Source organism: Xenopus tropicalis, chromosome 2 (assembly GCF_000004195.4).
Source record: "Xenopus tropicalis strain Nigerian chromosome 2, UCB_Xtro_10.0, whole genome shotgun sequence".
NCBI lineage: Eukaryota > Metazoa > Chordata > Amphibia > Anura > Pipidae > Xenopus > Xenopus tropicalis.
Window position 1 is genome coordinate 137108906 of NC_030678.2, and position 18350 is coordinate 137127255.

General features: G+C 41.5%; 1 protein-coding gene across 5 annotated transcripts; it reads left to right on the forward strand.

Annotated features, from left to right (window-relative positions):
• The first annotated feature begins 305 nt into the window (after positions 1-305).
• On the forward strand, positions 306-16557 carry rdh5 (retinol dehydrogenase 5). 5 transcript variants are annotated; one of them, XM_031895923.1, is made up of 8 exons: positions 307-748; positions 887-1136; positions 3908-4103; positions 4909-4959; positions 10363-10682; positions 11971-12229; positions 14431-14594; positions 15777-16556. In XM_031895923.1, exons 5-8 carry the CDS (start codon positions 10370-10372, stop codon positions 15998-16000), a joined length of 960 nt encoding a protein of 319 aa, XP_031751783.1. In that variant the 5' UTR covers positions 307-748; positions 887-1136; positions 3908-4103; positions 4909-4959; positions 10363-10369; the 3' UTR covers positions 16001-16556. The 5 variants fall into 5 exon arrangements, with proteins under 5 accessions (XP_012812321.1, XP_031751783.1, XP_031751784.1 ...); XM_031895924.1 differs by lacking the exon at positions 887-1136 and having other exon boundaries at positions 4043-4103; positions 15777-16557; NM_001011363.1 differs by lacking the exon at positions 307-748 and having other exon boundaries at positions 1028-1136.
• Positions 16558-18350: the final 1793 nt, after the last annotated feature.

Genomic DNA, 18350 nt, shown 5'->3' on the forward strand with positions numbered 1-18350 from the left:
TTGACTGAGAGTAGCTGCAAAGCATGCTCTCCATTAACACCGTGTTGCACAGAGGGGCATAAAGTTTCCCTTAAAACTAAAGGCAGGATTCTCAGCAGGTTCAGGCTCTTCCCTGCACATTACACCCCATGTGCTTTGAGCCCTTTGACATCTATAATTGCCACTATGTATAAAAGCTGTAATTATTAGTCTGTAGTGGTACTCTTTAGTGCCAGATAAACGCTGAAGAACATTAGTATCCTGGTTCAGTTATCTCTATGTGCCCTCGCTGCAGAATCTGATAGTTTGTCAGGGTGATAGAAAACATATAAGGCAGACCTGTCAGATTAGATTCCTTCCTTCTGTTGCAGGAACACATATGTAGAGCATAGCCGTGTTTATCCTTTCCCAAATACTTCACGTTCTCAGGATTATCTCATTGCACTTGGCAAAATGTTAACAGCTTTTTCTCGGCTTGTTTTAAATCACAGTGGAGATCGTGTCATTGGAGACATTAGGCTGCGGCACTGATTGTCTTATGACTCCCTTATAATAAACAGATCCATTGGTTGTCCCAAAGATGTGTAATCATCAGCAGGCATGTAGGCCTTACATAGCACAGCCATGTGGAATCATGCACTGACTGATCCACTTAAAACTCTTCCCCCTTTCCAAAAAGAAATGTTTCAGGGGCAAAAATCAAGATTTTCCCAGCACAGCAGGGACCTGTGGAAAGGATACTCACAGGGTTCTGAGAGGCTCTAACTAGGTCAGTCTCAACTCATGCTGAGTTATATGCCTGCTGTGTGCCTTGTATTGATCTCATGCTTTTTCCACTTTTTAAGAGCACATCAGAACACATCAGATTGACTTTTGCATCAATGTTTTTCCCTTCTTCCTTTTCAAGTCTCTCTTGGTTCAGACTTTTTGGTGGATGGACAGGTTGTACCACTTTGGAAAGTAACAGGACACTTCTAAATTGTATTGGTGTGCAACCCTCATTCTTTCCTGCCTGTTACTGGGTAGTGACACTAGAGAAACCATTAAAGGAACAAGCTATGCTAAAAATGAAGTCATTACTCTTGACATAATACTTGTACCTGTACATTTGAAAAATGGTTTCTTTGAAGCAGAAGTCCTGGTATGTATAGTAATAAGTAAGTAACTTATATAAGTAAGTCATAAGTAACCTATCAGCTCCTTTGCATTCAGCTTTCTTTCAGCTGTGGTCTAAATTTAGATAATACCCATGAATTATATAAAAACAAAAGGCCAATCAAACTTAAACATGCATATATTTTCAAATAAAATAAACTGCATTGGAAAGTGTGTCCACCTCTTCAAAGAGCAGACTAAGGCTTAAAGGCACACTACTAGGAACTTTCTCTGTCTCTTTAGAATCTGGTGGAGAAAATCTAATCCACTGGCTTCCATCCCTTGCAGTAAGTGAACTGATATGTGGCAGGCTTTGGTGCAAAGTATGTATTTTTGCATCAAAATTTGCCCCCTGTGTGATGTGGCCGATGTGGAGTGGAAGACAGATTAGCCTAGTGTGTTACTAGCTTAAAGGGATACAGCCATGATTTTTATGGTGTTGTTTTTATTACTAAATTATACTGTGCACATAACAAATAATTCACTCTACCATTTGAATTTTTGTTGAATAAATGTATTTTTTTAGTTGTAATATTGGTGTGTAGGCGCCATCTCAGTGCATTGTGCCTGAGTCTGAGCTTTCAGAAGGAGCCAGCGCTACACATTAGAACTGCTTTCAGGCAACCTATTGTTTCTCCTACTAAATGTAATTGAAGTAGTCATGGCAAGACTTGGGTGTTTTACTATTGAGTGCTATTCACTAATCTATCACTAGTTGGGCATTAGAACATTTTTAGCAATGCAGGTGTCAGCGAGCTGTTATTTTGTTACCTGCCTATTGTTCAGCTCAGACTGCTGAGGGGGAAGATATTATTTGCAGCGCAGCAGTAAAGAGTGATTGAAGTTTATTAGAGCACATGGCTGAGGGCATTAGGAATCTAACAACATGTCTATCCCTAGGTCAAATTTCAAAATTAAATATAAAAAAAATCTGTTTGCTGTTTTGAAAAACAAGTTTTTGCAGGAGCAGTGCTATTAACTGATGTGTTTTGCAAAAAAACATGTTTTCCCAAAATAAAATCCCTTTAAGTTAACATTATGCTTTAGGCCATTTTTATTTTCTGGTGTTAAGGGGCTGCAACTGTACTTACACAGCTGAAATGCACCACAGTTTTCTTTCAATATTTTATCAGTTATATGTTGAAACTGTTGTTTGCTCTCTTCTGTTACTAAATGTTTATTCAGGGGGCGAATAGCCAAGCTGCTGTGGGAGTGCAAGGAGCCCTGGCTGGGTTTATTGGTTGATAATTATAGGCACAGAAAATGACTGTTCCAGACTGGCAGTTAGACATAGCTGCATGCTATCAGCATACGACTCAAAAAAAATGTTCTTGTTGTGCCTGCAGCCAGAAGCATTGAATCCATCCCTCCCAAAAAAATGTAAAGAGGGACAATCACATCCCCTAAATACCACTCCCCTTTTACAAAATTTGGCAAAATTTGGCAATTTGGTCTCCCAAGAGACCTGTTTAGATTATTAGTTACAATTGTATCTCAGTGCAGGTGTTGCCTGTTGAGTATTTTGGGTTTTTTGCCAAAAGCTACTTACTTATTTAACAAAGTTTGAGAAACGTTGTATCTTTTTTTAGCATTCAGTGCAGGAGATCAAAGGGAAATGAGGGACTTTTCAGTAAGAATCCGAGACTGCGGGTTGAGCTGTTAAAAGAGGGACTGTCCCGGGAAAATCAGAACAGTTGGGAGGCATTTGAACTGGCTGGGTGCAGGCACAGGCAGCTGGTACCTGCCAACTAATGCGAGACTTGGCATTTGTTGGCGGATATTGGCTGCATGTGCCGGCACCCGGGCGGATTCAGTGCTTTTGGGTGCCACAGCACAACAAGAAGATTTTTTTAAGTCTACGGTCAGATTGTCAGCCTGCGCTGGCACAGTATTTTGAGGTTACAAAGCAACAAGCACTGTACCCCTGTGACAAAAACACGACTGTTTACCATTGTGTAAATGATTCATTCCCCTAGTATACTTGAACAAGATGGCCGGATGGATGGGGCCAGGCAGTTAGCAGGGCAGCAATCAAGAAGCCAAGGCACCACTGTAGGCTCTTTTGTAGCAGCTAATGGCCCAAGTGGCAATCTGGCTAGCAGTTCCATGGCTCACAAGACAAAGTATGGGGTTGTCAATGCTTTTAATGGATTGAAACAAAACATTTTTTTTTACTGATTTTTGAGTAGTACAGGAGTTTATAATTTGCACAAGCCAAAGTGAGCCGGCTGTATCTCCCAACACAGAGAATGCCACCAGAGTGTCTTTGCTATTAATGTGCTATTAATGTGACTCTCAAAGGGAAGGGGCACCGTTTTTGGGGGACTATCCATTTCCATGTCAGATTCAATACCATTAATATTTAATCATGTAATCTCCACCACTGTTAATAAGTGAACCAATGTCCACTGTGCTATCTTACCCCCCATACCAGAAGCATCACAGTGCCTCTGCTACATGTTAGTGCAATCCAGTGAAACCAATTACTGATATTTACTAAAATATATTGATTCCATTTGTACACACACAGATAAAGAAAGATAAAGAATAAACAGTGCTCAGGTTATAGGAAGATGAACTTAGTAGAAGAAAGGAAACTAAATAAGACAATGGATATGGTTTATTACAATTGCCAAATGAATTGTCTCTTTCATGGCATCTCTTTTGAGTGAATATACAGTATATATATTCATATTTCCTGGTATGCTGCTGTAACTTGCAATGCTCTGCAAAGCGTTAACAACCCATTCTCCTCCCCACCTCCTACTCCAAGAAATAAATCTAGGAAAATCTCTCCTTTAAAGCTGATGGACTTTGGCTACACAGCAGTGCTTGCCTTCACTCCCCTGCCAGAGCTCATCACTGACAAAAAGAGGTAGATTAGAAAACAAGCTCAATCTGCTTACAGGGGAACTGAGGATCCCACTCCACCCAGCAGCCAGTATCCCAGGACTGAAGGGATCGCTAAGGTAGGTGCATTCATAGATTCAACTCATGGCTTTGGTCCTACAAAACAAGCACCTGTAGAAGAATGTAAGGTCCAGTAAATATTTTTCTTATGGTACAGGGTCTGAAACACATATAGTGCTCACTGGGGGATGCTGCTAGGATTTGCAAGCTGTATAAGGGGCAGTTACCTATAGCCCCATTTGAAACTGGAAACTACAGCTAAGTATGTGGGCAGGAAACTGTTGTTCTGTTGGGCTCTTTTGTGGGGAGGTAGGTGATAGTCATTGCTCGGCTGTAAGTCACTGACGGATATCAGTCAATACAGGGTCAGTACATGCTATTAATATTTAACTGGCACCTAGCCGGAGAGAGAAATGGAACTGAAGCAAGGAAGTGTCAGCAAAGCAAGGAACCCTCTTGTGTATATGTGTTACTGTGCTTGCACCTTATTCTCCTTGTAATTAAACTATGTATTCCTTGCCCTCTATTGTGCTATAAGGTAACTTAGTATTGTACATTCCACACTAGTGCGTGTTCTCTACTAATGAGCCATGGATTTGGCCACTATTCTATAATAGGCTTGTTATGCCCCGCTATAAGGAATAATTGGATTTCAACAATTGCTTTGTCACAGTGTCTTGTTTGTATCCATCATGTTACTTGTAAGTCCTATTCCCATGATTCCCCCAACCTCCCCTACCTTGTGTTGCGCTGTGGCACAGTGTTCCAGCTGGGAGATGGTTATGAGAAAAAGTGCAGGAAAAATTGGGAACTGCCTTAGTGCATTATTGTGCTTATGTGCTCCATCTTTGTCTTTTTTTGCAGGATTCTCCCTGGTTCTGGTGCATGAAGAACAGTGTACAGCATTCACTAAAGGTAAAGGGGCACCTGTAAATATGGGGCATTAGCTAACTGCAAATTTTTTGTTTCTGCTGCTTTATTTCACAATTATCCAAGGGCAATTTTAAAATGTAATTTTTAAAATGTTCTCAGCAATTGGTCTTTATTTTTTTATTTCGTATATGTAACCCTAGTTTAGCCGAGGCTCCAGTTCTTACTTAGCAAACACACTGGTTGGATTGGATACCCCTTGTCAGCTGGGCCCTCCCATTAGTGTGTATAGAAAGGGAGTGGTGGTGTTGGACTACACAACTCAGATGCACAAACAGGATTTTGGACCCCAGAGGTTCTTAGCCAGATAACTAATGTTTATTTAGCAAAAACAGGGAAAGCCAGTAGTACCAAGGTATCAATATGAGGTTGTATGGCCATAGCAGTAGTTACTGACAGAGCAAAACTCACTGACACCACCTTACAGACAGACCTGGCAGGATCCCTCTTCACCTCTGTGACACCTCCAATCTATTACTTCAATTATGGAGCTTAGAACCAAATGCTCCCTTCTTAGAGAATACAGTCCAAACCTACCTGGGCCAATAGGGGCAACCTATCCCACCCATGTACCTAGATTAAAGGACCAGAAACAGGGGTAAAAATCACACTGTAGGGGGATTAAACCTGAGGGACCCCTACATATAGTTTTTTTAATTTTATGCCTTCTAGTAAAGTGTGGGTCAGAACCTTTCTGACATGCATCAACCCTAACCTGCCCCTGCTCAACCCACACCTAGCCCAGCCCAAAAGGGGCTTCAAGACACAAGTTTAACCTACTCCTTTGCTGACATCAGAGATAACATCAGAGGGAAGGGTGGGCTTTGTAAATGCTATACCACCAAAGAAGGGGCTTTCTGGAGCCCAGCCCAATGCACAAATAAAGAGTAAAGGTGGCCATACACGCACTGATATTATCGTACGAAACCTAGTTTCGTACGATAATCGGTGCGTGTATGGCATGTCGGCGAGTCGACCGATATCGCAGGAAGCTGCCGATATCGGACGACTCGCCGATCGGACAAGTTTGAAAATTTTGATCGGGCGCCATAGAAGGCGCCTGACCAAAATTCTCCCTTCAGAGCTGAATCGGCAGAAGGAGGTAGAAATCCTATTGTTTCTACCTCCTTACCTGCCGATTCAGCCCTGAATGGTGTGTGGCGGATCTTACGATGTTTCGTGCGACCGATGGTCGTACGAAACATCGTCGGATTGCCACGTGTATGGCCACCTTAATATCTGCTGCAGCTGCACCCAGACTGAACCCAAAGTGGTGAGCATTCTTTCAGTCGGAACCTTATCTGACCAGCGGGTATAACCCTTGAGTCCATAATTATTGCCTTAATCTTCTGCCTCTTCCCAGCTTTTAAATGGAAGGGGGGGGGGTGGGGGGTCACTGACCCTGGCAGCCCAAATTGCACCTCTGCAAGGCGCTGAAATACAATTATATTTACTTTGTATTACTTCTTTTTCTATCCAGACCCTCTCTAGGGTATTGGGTAAACTGGACCATTGTCTCAGAATAGCACTGTCTGCATCAAACTAAAAGTTAATTTAAAGGTGAACAACCCCTCTGACAGCTCTGGCTGTAAAATGTGCGGTGCCGGTTGTCCATATCCTGACTGCCATTGCTGTTCATTTTATGTTTCTGGGATGTTCTTAGAATTCTGTTGCACCACTAGTGTCTAGACCAGATCAAATGGCTCAGAAGGGAAGTAATTAAAATAAAGAAATTAAGCATGCAATATTTGTATGCAGTCTCTGAGGGATATTCTGAACTATGTATCCCCAACTCTAATGCTTCCATAGCAATAAACTCGAAAAACTCTTACAATTATTAAAGGGTAAATGTACAGATAAAAATATGTGGTTCATATCCCTAAAATATTTATAATAAAAATAACTAAATCAATAAAAAATATACACCACTGTTTTAACTGGGGGTCCAAATTAAAGTTATAGGAGGATCATAAAAAGTTACCCAAAACAATTCAAGCTCATAAGTTATCCATTGTACAGACTACATTATTTCTGCAGCCATGCATCTTAGCTGATTAGTGATTAAAGGGGAACTATTGTAAAAATTATTGTGCCATATTTGTACCTACCTTATTAGAGGAAAAATGGAAGAAAGTTGGTCCAAACACAAAACTGAGACATGCAGAAATGCAGATAGGGTAAAACAGCACCTTGTCTGCTACATTGAAATAAAATAGAGTTAAACAACGGATGGTAACTGGATGCTTGTAACTGTTAGTAACATGTATCAAATCCACCCAGTATGATCTGAATGATAAATACAGTTTGTATGAACTGGGGATAATTGGATCAGGACACATGCTTCTTGTGAGAGGCAGCGCAGGAAGGGCACAGCAGGAAACAGCATAGGCATACAATGGTGGGCAGAGCCTTAAAACGATTTGATAAACCTGCTCTGTAAAAAGAATAAAACTGCAAGGAGTAGCTGTAGGGGGTTACAACAGCAGGGCCGCTCCTGCCATAAGGTGAGAACCTTGCTTCAGGGGACAGGGAGCAACCAGTTACCAGTTGTGGCAAAAATCCACCTCTGTGCAAAGCTCAAATTTGGCTCTGCTAGTGCAGAGAGCCCAATATGTTTCTCTTTAATAACTATTTGGTCCCCTCTGGCCACCTCAGCGCTAAAATTGTAAGTGCGGGGCAGGAGAGAGGGGGTGGCATAGGGGACATTGCCTTAGGTGGCAGCAGCCCCAGGATTGCCGCTGTACAACAGTTGCGCCAGTTCAACCTTCAGCTTGTGGCACACATTTCATTTTTATTACAGTTCAGGGGCAGATTTTAGTGTTTTGATGCCACATAATTACACATTTTGGACTGAATGCCCAAATAATTGTTTCAATTGTCTGAGGCCACACAGAAGTACAAAACAACAGGTATTTTCATCATAGTACAACAAATAAAGTGTAAATGGGCCAGTGCCAATCCTATATGCAGGCAACTGGGCTGTCAGATAGGGTGGGGTTAAGAACCTGCTGGCAGATGGGACTCCCGCTCCTGGGTTCATGGGCTTCTTAAGGCCAGCAGCAATATAATGTTACCCACACCTCCCTAGCATTACATACAGGACAGATGGCTCTTGCAGCAGAAATACTTGGCACAAATGCCAGGATTTCCATCAACATCACCTAATAGTGATTTGCTTTTGGTATAAATTTAAAACAAAATTATATTTTATGCTTATATTTCTGTTTTATGCTGTTGATGTACACATAAATATATGTATATCACTCTGCATTTAGGGCATCTAAATGTCGGAATTAGTAATGCAGCTGTACTGCAGCAAGATATAAATCTGATTCATAGGTTTATCTGTCTTTTAAATTATGTAATTTTTGTATTTTTTTAGGGAAAAATGCAAAATTGGTTATTTCTTTATACTAGAAATACATGTAACACCTATTTGGCCTATTTAAAGACAAATCCAGGCTAGTAGTATAATGGAGAGCATGGGTTACATGCGACACTTAATACAAAGGAGTGAGCCTCCGCTATATGGGAGAATTAGGATGGAGTGAGGGTGTAGTTAAACTACAACTAGCTGAGGTGTGTAGTGCAAATAGAGAATGATGGACGCCAGAGGATTCTTATGATGCAATAATAACTGGTTTATTTTACAAGGCAACTGGGTAGTGCAGCAGGGTATATACTCAGAGTCACAGCAGTATAGGAATTGGTCACAATGGATATAGCAGATGTGACACTCAAGGAACAGAATACCCCACTTGGAGGATGCACAGAGGATTAGCTGATACCCGAGGTGAAGACCTTTCAGAAGGGAGTGTTCCGGCCGACTGTGGTCCAGGGGAGAGCTCCTAACACTGGTACCTGGCGTCTAATAAAACTGGTCCCTAAAGAACGACAACAGAGCCGGGGTAGGCTAAACGCTTTTACAACTCCTGGTTGGGGCTATTAACTGCCCTTGCTAAATAAGCTGACTACGATCACCCTCCTAGAGGGTGCTATGAATAAACTGTCTGTGCTGGCTTGTTCTCATTCATGGGGCCCTGTCCCCGACTTTTCACTAGGGTATGAGGTCCCCTAGGGTACAAATGGCTTCTGGGCCTATGTTCTGGTCCAGGCTCAGTTGGGGCTCTGTCCAGAACACAGCATGCAGCCAAAAGAGGAAGACACTTCCTTGTGCAAGACACTATATAGTCTGCCAAGGGGAGTGGTCAACCTGGCTAAACCTATAGGGGGTAGCCTAATAACGGTAATCTGAGTGTAGAGGGCTCTGCCCTATAACAGTACAGATAAGATTAGGTAAGGGGATAACACCATAGGGAGCTTAACCCTATGGGTCCCTACATACACTTGGGATGCAGTGATCCATAAATTGATCTGATTCAACCATAAACAAGTACTAGGCATCCTCATACAAACCGTGGATTTAGTATTCCCCTTCTTTTAAAGCACATGCTGTTTGCTGCTCTGTCAATTTTCCTGCATTTAGTTGCACATAAACTCCATTTATCAAAGGTGCTTTTGTCAAAATGTGCGCTTCTGTGTAGTTGCACTCGCCACTCAATCCTTCCTGCCTTCCATTCCGAATTCATGTGCAGTTGCACCTACTGAAGCAGAGGAACCCTGAAACTAGCACCATCTCTGTACCAGGCAGTAGCTCAAGGGCTACTATGAGCACAATTGTGTTAATATTGACACATCGGCTACAATTATGTCAGACGCAACACCCATATTGCTGTATTATGGTGGAAAAAACCTGGTGATTGCACTTGAAATTGCAAATTGCATATTTTTGAGTGACGCCAAGCGCAACTACAGTATATGCAAGTGAAAGGAGAATCCCTTCAAAGGGGATTTACACACAACTGATTCTGGGGAAATTTGCAGGAGCACAACTGCACTTGGTCATAAATGAACCTAAAGTCTTTTTCGTGGTTTTCTATTTTGTAGTTTATTGCTGTTTTCATGAAAACGGTTAAATGGTATTAGATACAAAAGGATATGCAACATTCACTTGTTCTCTGCCAGATCTGAACCCAAAGGGCAAGCCATAAAAAGCTTGAAAGACTTAGAGCTGCACGCAGTTCTGACAAATGAGAGAAATGAAAATCCTATTTGTGTAAGTGCTATTACTTATATAAAGGAATGTAGGCCGCTGAGAATACAGACGCAGAAGCAATTGTGTTGGCCATTAAGCATTGCATCATTGAATGGAGAGAGATGCTGAAATGGCTTCTCAGGCTTCTAACATCTATAACACTGTGAAGTGCCCAGGACAGGATATATTGTTCAGCCATATGTACAGTATGTGTGTGTGATACATGCCCTCACCTACATTGTTGCTCTACAATGTTAAATTGCATTCCCCTTCTCTGTCTCACTTTTACACAGACACTAGATGTGGTGTTACGTGCTTCTCTTTGCCATGGTCTGGGCCATTGGATGGCTGCTAAGGGACAGGCAGAAGATTTCAAGATTCTCAAACAAACATGTCTTTATTACTGGCTGTGATACTGGCTTTGGCAATTTGCTGGCCAAGAGACTGAGCCGAAAGGGTTTCCAAGTCCTGGCCGGGTGTCTCACTCAAGCAGGGGCAGATGACCTGCAGAAAGCTTGTCCTACTGGCCTTAAGTGCACTTTGCTGGATGTTACCAGTCAGGAAAGTATAAACAAGGCTGTGGAGTGGGTGAAGTCCGAGGTGGGAGATAGAGGTAAGGACCTGTTAATATATACAATATGTTTATTGTGGTTTGTAGTGTACAGCTTACCATATTCACAGTTCTACATAGATAAGATCACAAAGGGGCTCATTTAAAACCTCAGCTGAGGGTGCAGTTGCAAAAATAATTGATGCCTTTCATTAACATCCAAAGCTGCTCCTTACAACTCCCCATAGTTGCGCTTAGCACCAGTGCGCCCATCCTAACTCCTGCTGTAAATGTAGCACAAGTGCACCTATTCACCCTAAGGAACCCGGGAGGTAATGCCTCCTCAACGGTGACCGTTGCTCCATGGTTTCCACAGAACACTTTGACAATAGGTAGAGAATCCTTGTGTCTGAACAATCATGTCCAGGTGCCATTTTGATGCCTTGGAAATGATGCAAGCCTGACTACAAAAACATGGTTTTGCCTTTTTGACACACTGACCACAGTCAGGTTGGATGCAACTTCCCCTTTGGGGGCTGTGGTTATGTTGGAATTATGGGAAAATGCTTCATTCTTGGTAAAAAAAAATATGGCAAATTGAGTCCAATATTTCAGTTTGTGCACTGCACTTGTAGTCATAAATGTCTCTTACAGTGTAGTTCATGAGAAGTGATTGTAGGCTTCCCAGCAGTTCAGAAGCAGGTGAAAAAAGTGTCCATGCCACACAGTTTAATGATTTATTACTGGGATTCTTTTGTGTTTTGATTGGACTAATTTAGCTTATCAAGAGTTTAACGTTACATCCAACCCGTACTACATACTGGATATATGAATATGGAGGCACATTTGCATAGTTTGTTGTTGTATATTGGAGGTGAGATTGTTTTCTATATTTGCTTTTCAGTTTGGGGGGGCGGGGGGCTAAACGCAGAGAGTAATTTGAATAAGAACCTTCTATACCTCCCACAATTCTTCTTCAGAACCAAGGAGGTAGGATCCATATAAAATGAAAGTGCTTACAGTTCTGTTTTGCAGTATTTCATATAAAAACTAGATAAAGTCCTGTTTATTGGGCCACTGCTAAGCCCATGTACATAGTGTCAAAGAAACCTATACTCACGTTATCATCAGATGAGGCATTCTCTCTGTCAAAAATATATATATATCTCTGGCATGTGTGATGAATTGTTTGTCTAGGATAAACTATATGGCAGCCCCATCCTTGCTATCATTGCTCTCTACTCAAGCTGAAGAATGTAAATATATTGTTTGCTTTTCTTATTGTACATTGAACAAATATGATGCCATGATCATTATCTGACATTATCTCTTGGTTATATTTTATTACTAGGTCTCTATGGGTTAGTTAACAATGCTGGAATTGCTAATCCTATTGGGCCCACTGAATGGATGACCATACAGGACTACAAGAGAGTTATGGACGTCAATGCATTTGGAACCATTGCTGTCTCGCTGAGCTTCCTGTCACTGATAAAGAAGGCACAAGGGCGCATTATAAATATGGCCAGCATCCTTGGAAGGATTTCAGCTAATGGAGGAGGGTACTGTGTGTCCAAGTACGCGGTTGAGGCCTTCTCTGATAGTTTAAGGTACAATTAGCAGGAGGTTTTTAATGGAATTATTAAGATAAATTACAGAATATATTTATATATTCATCCAATGAATCTCAATGAACTGATTCCCTTGTGGTGCCAATGTATGTATTGGCTTCCAATTTAGCCTTTTCCTGACTGAGTTTGCAATAAATTGCCCTGTGTGTGTGACATAAATGATCCCTTTACATTAATTTCATCATTTGGGTAGTGAATATTATGATATGTGGCTGACCACACTACATAGACCCTTCATGTCATCCAGTCTGTGGCCTCTAGAGCTAAAGGCTTGGAGTAACCCACAATGCATAAGGCCAGTTCAGCCAGGGAATCTCTGATGTTGACAATGTTGCTGAATGAGCAGGTCTTTACAGGGGATCTTAACTTTCACTTTCCTTCCCAGCACTCTTTTTCTGTATGGATTGGAGCTGACACATATTTGCTATTTCTATTCTTGTTGCACATTATGCATCTGTACTCTCTGCTTTTTTGCTGTTTTAACCTTGTTAGGCTATATTCCTCAATTTAGTAAATCCATAGCCTTCTTCTTATAACCAGCAGGTGTCCTCACAATATTTACTGCTTTATCACAAAGATGTATGTGCCGTTATAATTTTAAATTGTTACCTGATAATAATCTTTGTGACATTGTGACCTATATATATATATGCACCTTGCTCCATGCAGCAACTCACAGCAAGAAATCAGGCTTGGCCAATTTGCAACCAGATATTGGTTGGGCTTATGTGATTTATGCTAAATATATATATTTGGGAAGGGCCAGCACTCTTTTGTATTAGCCTTAAAAGAACAAAATACCCATAGCCCCTTGTAAAAATGGCGCCAAAATGAGATCGACCAACCAATTAATTCATGCCTGAGTTGGGTTAATTTAATTGTGGAAAATATCATACAAACATATTAAACTGCATTTCATGCATCTGTCCACTTAGTGTCACTCACATAGCTATAAAAAAAAAGACTGTGCATTCTATCATGTTGCTATATTAAACATGTTCTAGTAACCATCCATTTCACTAGTCTATCCATGGACAAAGTAGTGAAATGCATGGTTACTAGCACATGGTTTCCTATAGAAAGGTCCTAACAAAGACCAAACCTAAATCTATAGTGCCATCTAGGGGCTAAATTATAAGAATTATAATAGCTCTGTGTCATGAATATATGAAATGAGACTCTCAGTGACTTAGGAATTAGATTACTGCCACGCGAAGTGTTTTCTTGCCCGAGAAACCGCCCCTCTGTTCCAATCTGCTTTATGGTGTGTCTGCACCTAGAGACACTGTGTTGGCCTGGGTTCCGACAAACAGAGCAGATTTCAGGGCGAAAATGCAAACTCACACCAAAGTATCACACCAAAATCTGCTCTGTGTGTCTGCACCCAGGCCGATACATAAAGCAGAGGGGTGGTCCCCTTGTGGCAGTAGTCTTACAGACATCAGACAGGATATATTTTGTGAGTATGAATAAGACAATTCTAGTCCTTAGGTTGTACACATTCTCTCTACACTGCACCAATAAGGAACCAATATATTCTGATTTATATAAATATATATCAACTGGCCCAGTGTTTCCCCAAGGTCTGCCAAAATGAACTTGGCTCTGAGGAGATTTGTCCCGTACTCCTGCTCTTGCATTATTAATCTTTTATTAATATTTTTTTTATAACATTTAGTTTTTTCAAGTGTTTTCAAGTATGTTGGTAAATGGAACTTGAGCAACCAAATATCTGAAGTGGGCTCTGAGATAATAAAAAATGTGCTTTAGGAATTCTCATTGGCTTTAGTGCTCCTTGCCCAGCTATACCAGTGTCCTAGAATTGTGCAGCCAGAACCCATAGTGTGCTTGTTATCAGGAGGAAATGTATCCCTAAAGGTGGCCATATACAGGGAAGATTTAAACTGCTGATTCTGCTGCTTCAGACCGGCAGCTTATGTTAGATATCATAAGTACCCCGTCAGACATGCCCAGTCTGTGGTATTCCAGCTCTTCTTGGACTGGGAATTTCAGCATCCCACGACAGCAGGGGGAATTACAGCAAATACCACAAATATATACATGTATGTGTTGAACTTTTATATTTTGTCTGACAAATGTTTGTCATTAACATTTGGGCCCCTATTTTTATATACAGTACTTGTGAAATACTAACTGGTCTACCCTGCTTTGTGCCCTAGGCGGGACATGCAGCACTTTGGCGTGAGAGTGTGTATTATTGAGCCTGGGTTCTTCAAGACAGCAGTGACCAACCTGGATTCTATTGAGCGCTCCCTGCAGCTACTCTGGGATCAGATGCCGCCTGAGACAAAGATGACCTATGGGGACAAGTACTTCCAACAATGTATGTTTCTGGACCTAACGCCAACTTTTTAGAATGTGGCTGAATACCCCCCATGATTCAGTCTATCTATCTATCTATCTATCTGTCTGTCTGTCTGTCTTTCTGTCTACGATTATCCATCTATAAGATCGATTGTGTAAAGGTCCCCATACACGGGCCGATAGTAGCTGCCGATATAGGTCGCTTGGACCAATTCAGCAGCTTATCGGACTGTGTAGGGACAGAAACAAGGGGCCTGCCGACTGATATCTGGCCTAAAATTGGCCAGATATCGATCGGCCAGGTTAGATCTCACCAAGCGAGCGAATCTTAATGTGTATGGGGACCTTAAGTGTCTCATAGAAGAGATTCCAGTGCTCGTTCTTATTGTGGCTGCAAAGAGCTGCTTGGTAATTCCATCCCTTAATCGTGGGCTGTATTGGTTCAGTAACAAGCACAGAAGTCTGCACATTCTTAAGTTGTGGTGAGTGAATAAAGGGGAATCCAAGGAACACGGATCTCTGTTTATCAGCGAGAGTCATGCTCGCTTAGCTGAGTTCTAGCGCTATGCTCTTCTTGACGGGCCACTGGCTACCTATTTATGGGCTTAGAGTTCATATACGTTTAATCTAGATCTCTTATCTCCAAAGCTTGCCTGTGGATAGTATATAGGAAAAAAGGGCAGCATGCTATTAGCTATTGTATTATAATCACATCTATGATTGGGAAGTGTGTCACTGGGTTCAAGCCAATGAGGACTCTAGTTGGGTGTCCAGTCAGGATATATACATATATGTCCGCACTCCCTTTAAACATCAAAACTCACACAGTTGGGTGCTGCATATAGTTGTATTAGGTATCTCTCACCGAAAGTACTGCACACTCCATTAATGTCCACTTCAATTTATTGCATTATAAAAATACATCACATCGACGTTTCGGTCCTGGTCTGGGACCTTAATCAAGATGTTACACACAATAAAAAAAACAAAAAAAAATCTGATTAAGGTCCCAGACCAGGACCGAAACGTCGATGTGATGTATTTTTATAATGCAATAAATTGAAGTGGACATTAATGGAGTGCGCAGTAATTTCGGTGAGAGAAAGATATATATATATATGGGATGCAGCCTATATATATACATGTATATAAAAGTGTTTCATTACCTGCTTTAAATTGCTGTTGTTGTGTTGTTTCTCAGACCTGAAAGTGCAGAGACTCATCATGAACTTCATCTGTGATGCGGATATCTCCAAAGTGCCCAAGTGTATAGAACACGCCCTGCAAGCCCGATACCCACGCACCAGATACAGTCCAGGCTGGGATGCCAAGCTGGTGTGGCTACCCGCCTCTTACATGCCAGCCTTCATTACAGATGCTGTACTGGCTTTTGTACTTCCCAAACCAAAGCACAGCATCCATTAGCAATTGTTACTTTTTATACATTTTCTTATTAGGACTTTTAGAGAAGTGTATATACACCGCAATAGTTTTTATACTGTAAGTGCATTACTATGGAAAAGAATATCCCATAACGCACAGTGATATCCTGCTGAATGGTATGCCGTGTTTCTAGGCAGCAGTCTTCCTTAATTAAGGGAGCTCGGCAATGCTAGCTGTCTATTACATGTGGTGCCATAACAGATTTATCCATTACCTCTATGGACATATTTATTATTGTGGGGCAAGATGCAGAGTGCAAAAAAACAGGCACAAAGCACATTTTGTCTCAAATATTTAGAATGAGATTACATAGGCTTGAGATATTTCTGTAGTGTGGAATGAATTATATCTCGCTGGTTCACTGACCAGTGTGCACTTTACTGGCACCAAAATATGAGAGTTGGATATGATCACCCCATGCAGCGTGGTGCGGCCTGCCCTGCAAATCCACTAAATGATTGTTGTCCAAGCAGAACAGATAGGCCAAAGTCTTAAATACAGACATTTCTCTATATTAAAGAATGTATTTAAATGTTAACTGTATCCTGTTTTATGTTAGTTTATGAAAGCTACATATATGTGGTGTGTGTTTCAGTACTATACAATGGGAAACCCCAAAGGAAGGGGGGAATTAAGCAAATGGTTCTGGATCAAAGCTAAGGTTGTGCCATTAGCTATGAATAAGAGAGGATGTTTGGACAAGTGCTTTGTGAAGAATAACATCAACTGTGCTTTGCTGTCAAAAGGTGTACTGGGAATTGTAGTTCCACATCACTTAGGGGGCAATAGATGGGACATATGCAATGCTCCTGTGCAACTGCTCTAAATGTGTGCTTTTTGTGGCCCACTGTGCTTTCTTGCTGGAGAAGCAGACTTTGATTGTTTGCCATCAGCTTGTTTTTGTATTTTGTATCCCCTGCACCAGTGCAGCCAGAAATGTCAGCTTGCTGGTGAACTTTCACTCATTTGGGCTGTACTCTGATTTAACTATTAAGTGCTATTCTAATTTCTACCACTAGGTGGGGCATGGGAGCATTTGTAGCAATACAGGTGTCAGGGAGCTGCTATCTTGCTACCTTCTCGTCGTTCTGCTGATACATTATATTGTTGTTGTTCAGAAAGTCTTATTTGTATTCTCTATGCCGCTATCTGCTATGTAGACTAGTAGGCTGTAGAACCTACACAGAGAATTCTGTTGGCCCTTGGCACTCTTTGTCGAAAACCCCATGGGGCTACAAACTGCACCTGCTTACCCTGTGGTAGGTCCTTCATGTGTTTCCACCACAGGGGATGCAGTACAGGGGGACACACAGCCCTTTCTTCCGAATGGGACCGTGTTTATTCATGCGCATGCAAGCACCAACGCAGTTCAGGTGAAACGGCAGTGTGTAAGGGCCCTTATAAAGGCACCTTCTGGCATTTGCTTGGGGTGTAAAGTATTTTTAAAAAGGGATATTCATTTGTAGGAATTTTTTTTGCACATTATTTTAATGCCATTCAAAGACACTTTTGTCCATAAATATATAATAAGACCAACCAATAGGTTCTAAATATCTGTTTTTATTAATGGATTTTTCCATATGCTACAATATGCAATAAAAAACATAAGAGCAAACTCTCTGCTAAAATCCTAGAGAAAGCACTGCAGCTATGTCTCTGCAGGCATCAGTGAATCCAGCAATCTTCTCTATACTATCGCCAGTGCTTTGGGGAAGGCTGACTCCATACACTTCTTATTGTCAAAGTCAAACCTGAATGCAGGAGAATGCACATAGGAAACCCTTAGCTACTGGGTTTAAATACAGGCTACTGCAGTGGCGTAACAAGGGACCTGTGAGAACCCAGTGATCAACACCCACGGCCCCCGCTGGCACCCACACCTGCAGGTGGAGCAACACACCCCTCCACTGCTTTGAGGGTGGTGAAAATGGTAAAATTCTGCTTGGATTCAAATTCTGAAACTGGTGACCCAGTCTCAGACTGACAACCTGCATTTTTACCCTCTTGGACCCACTACTTAATCCAACCCCAGTCTAGAAGTGATATCATCAAATTGCTGGGTAAAAAATAAAGGGGCAAAGGAGTAAAATTGGCTTACATCCAACCCAATGCAGGACTCTACAGCAGGGGATTCTTCCAGGCCCCCTCTTATCAGCATATACAGTGGAGGAAATAATTATTTGACCCCTCACTGATTTTGTAAGTTTGTCCAATGACAAAGAAATGAAAAGTCTCAGAACAGTATCATTTCAATGGTAGGTTTATTTTAACAGTGGCAGATAGCACATCAAAAGGAAAATCGAAAAAATAACTTTAAATAAAAGATAGCAAC

Bases quoted from the DNA above. Each gene is read 5' to 3' on its own strand.
- rdh5 (XM_012956867.3), top strand. From the start codon at position 10,370: ATGTGGTGTTACGTGCTTCTCTTTGCCATGGTCTGGGCCATTGGATGG. The intron at 10,683-11,970 runs GTAAGGACCTGT...TTTTATTACTAG, and splicing joins GTCCGAGGTGGGAGATAGAG to GTCTCTATGGGTTAGTTAAC. The intron at 14,595-15,776 runs GTATGTTTCTGG...GTTGTTTCTCAG, and splicing joins GGACAAGTACTTCCAACAAT to ACCTGAAAGTGCAGAGACTC.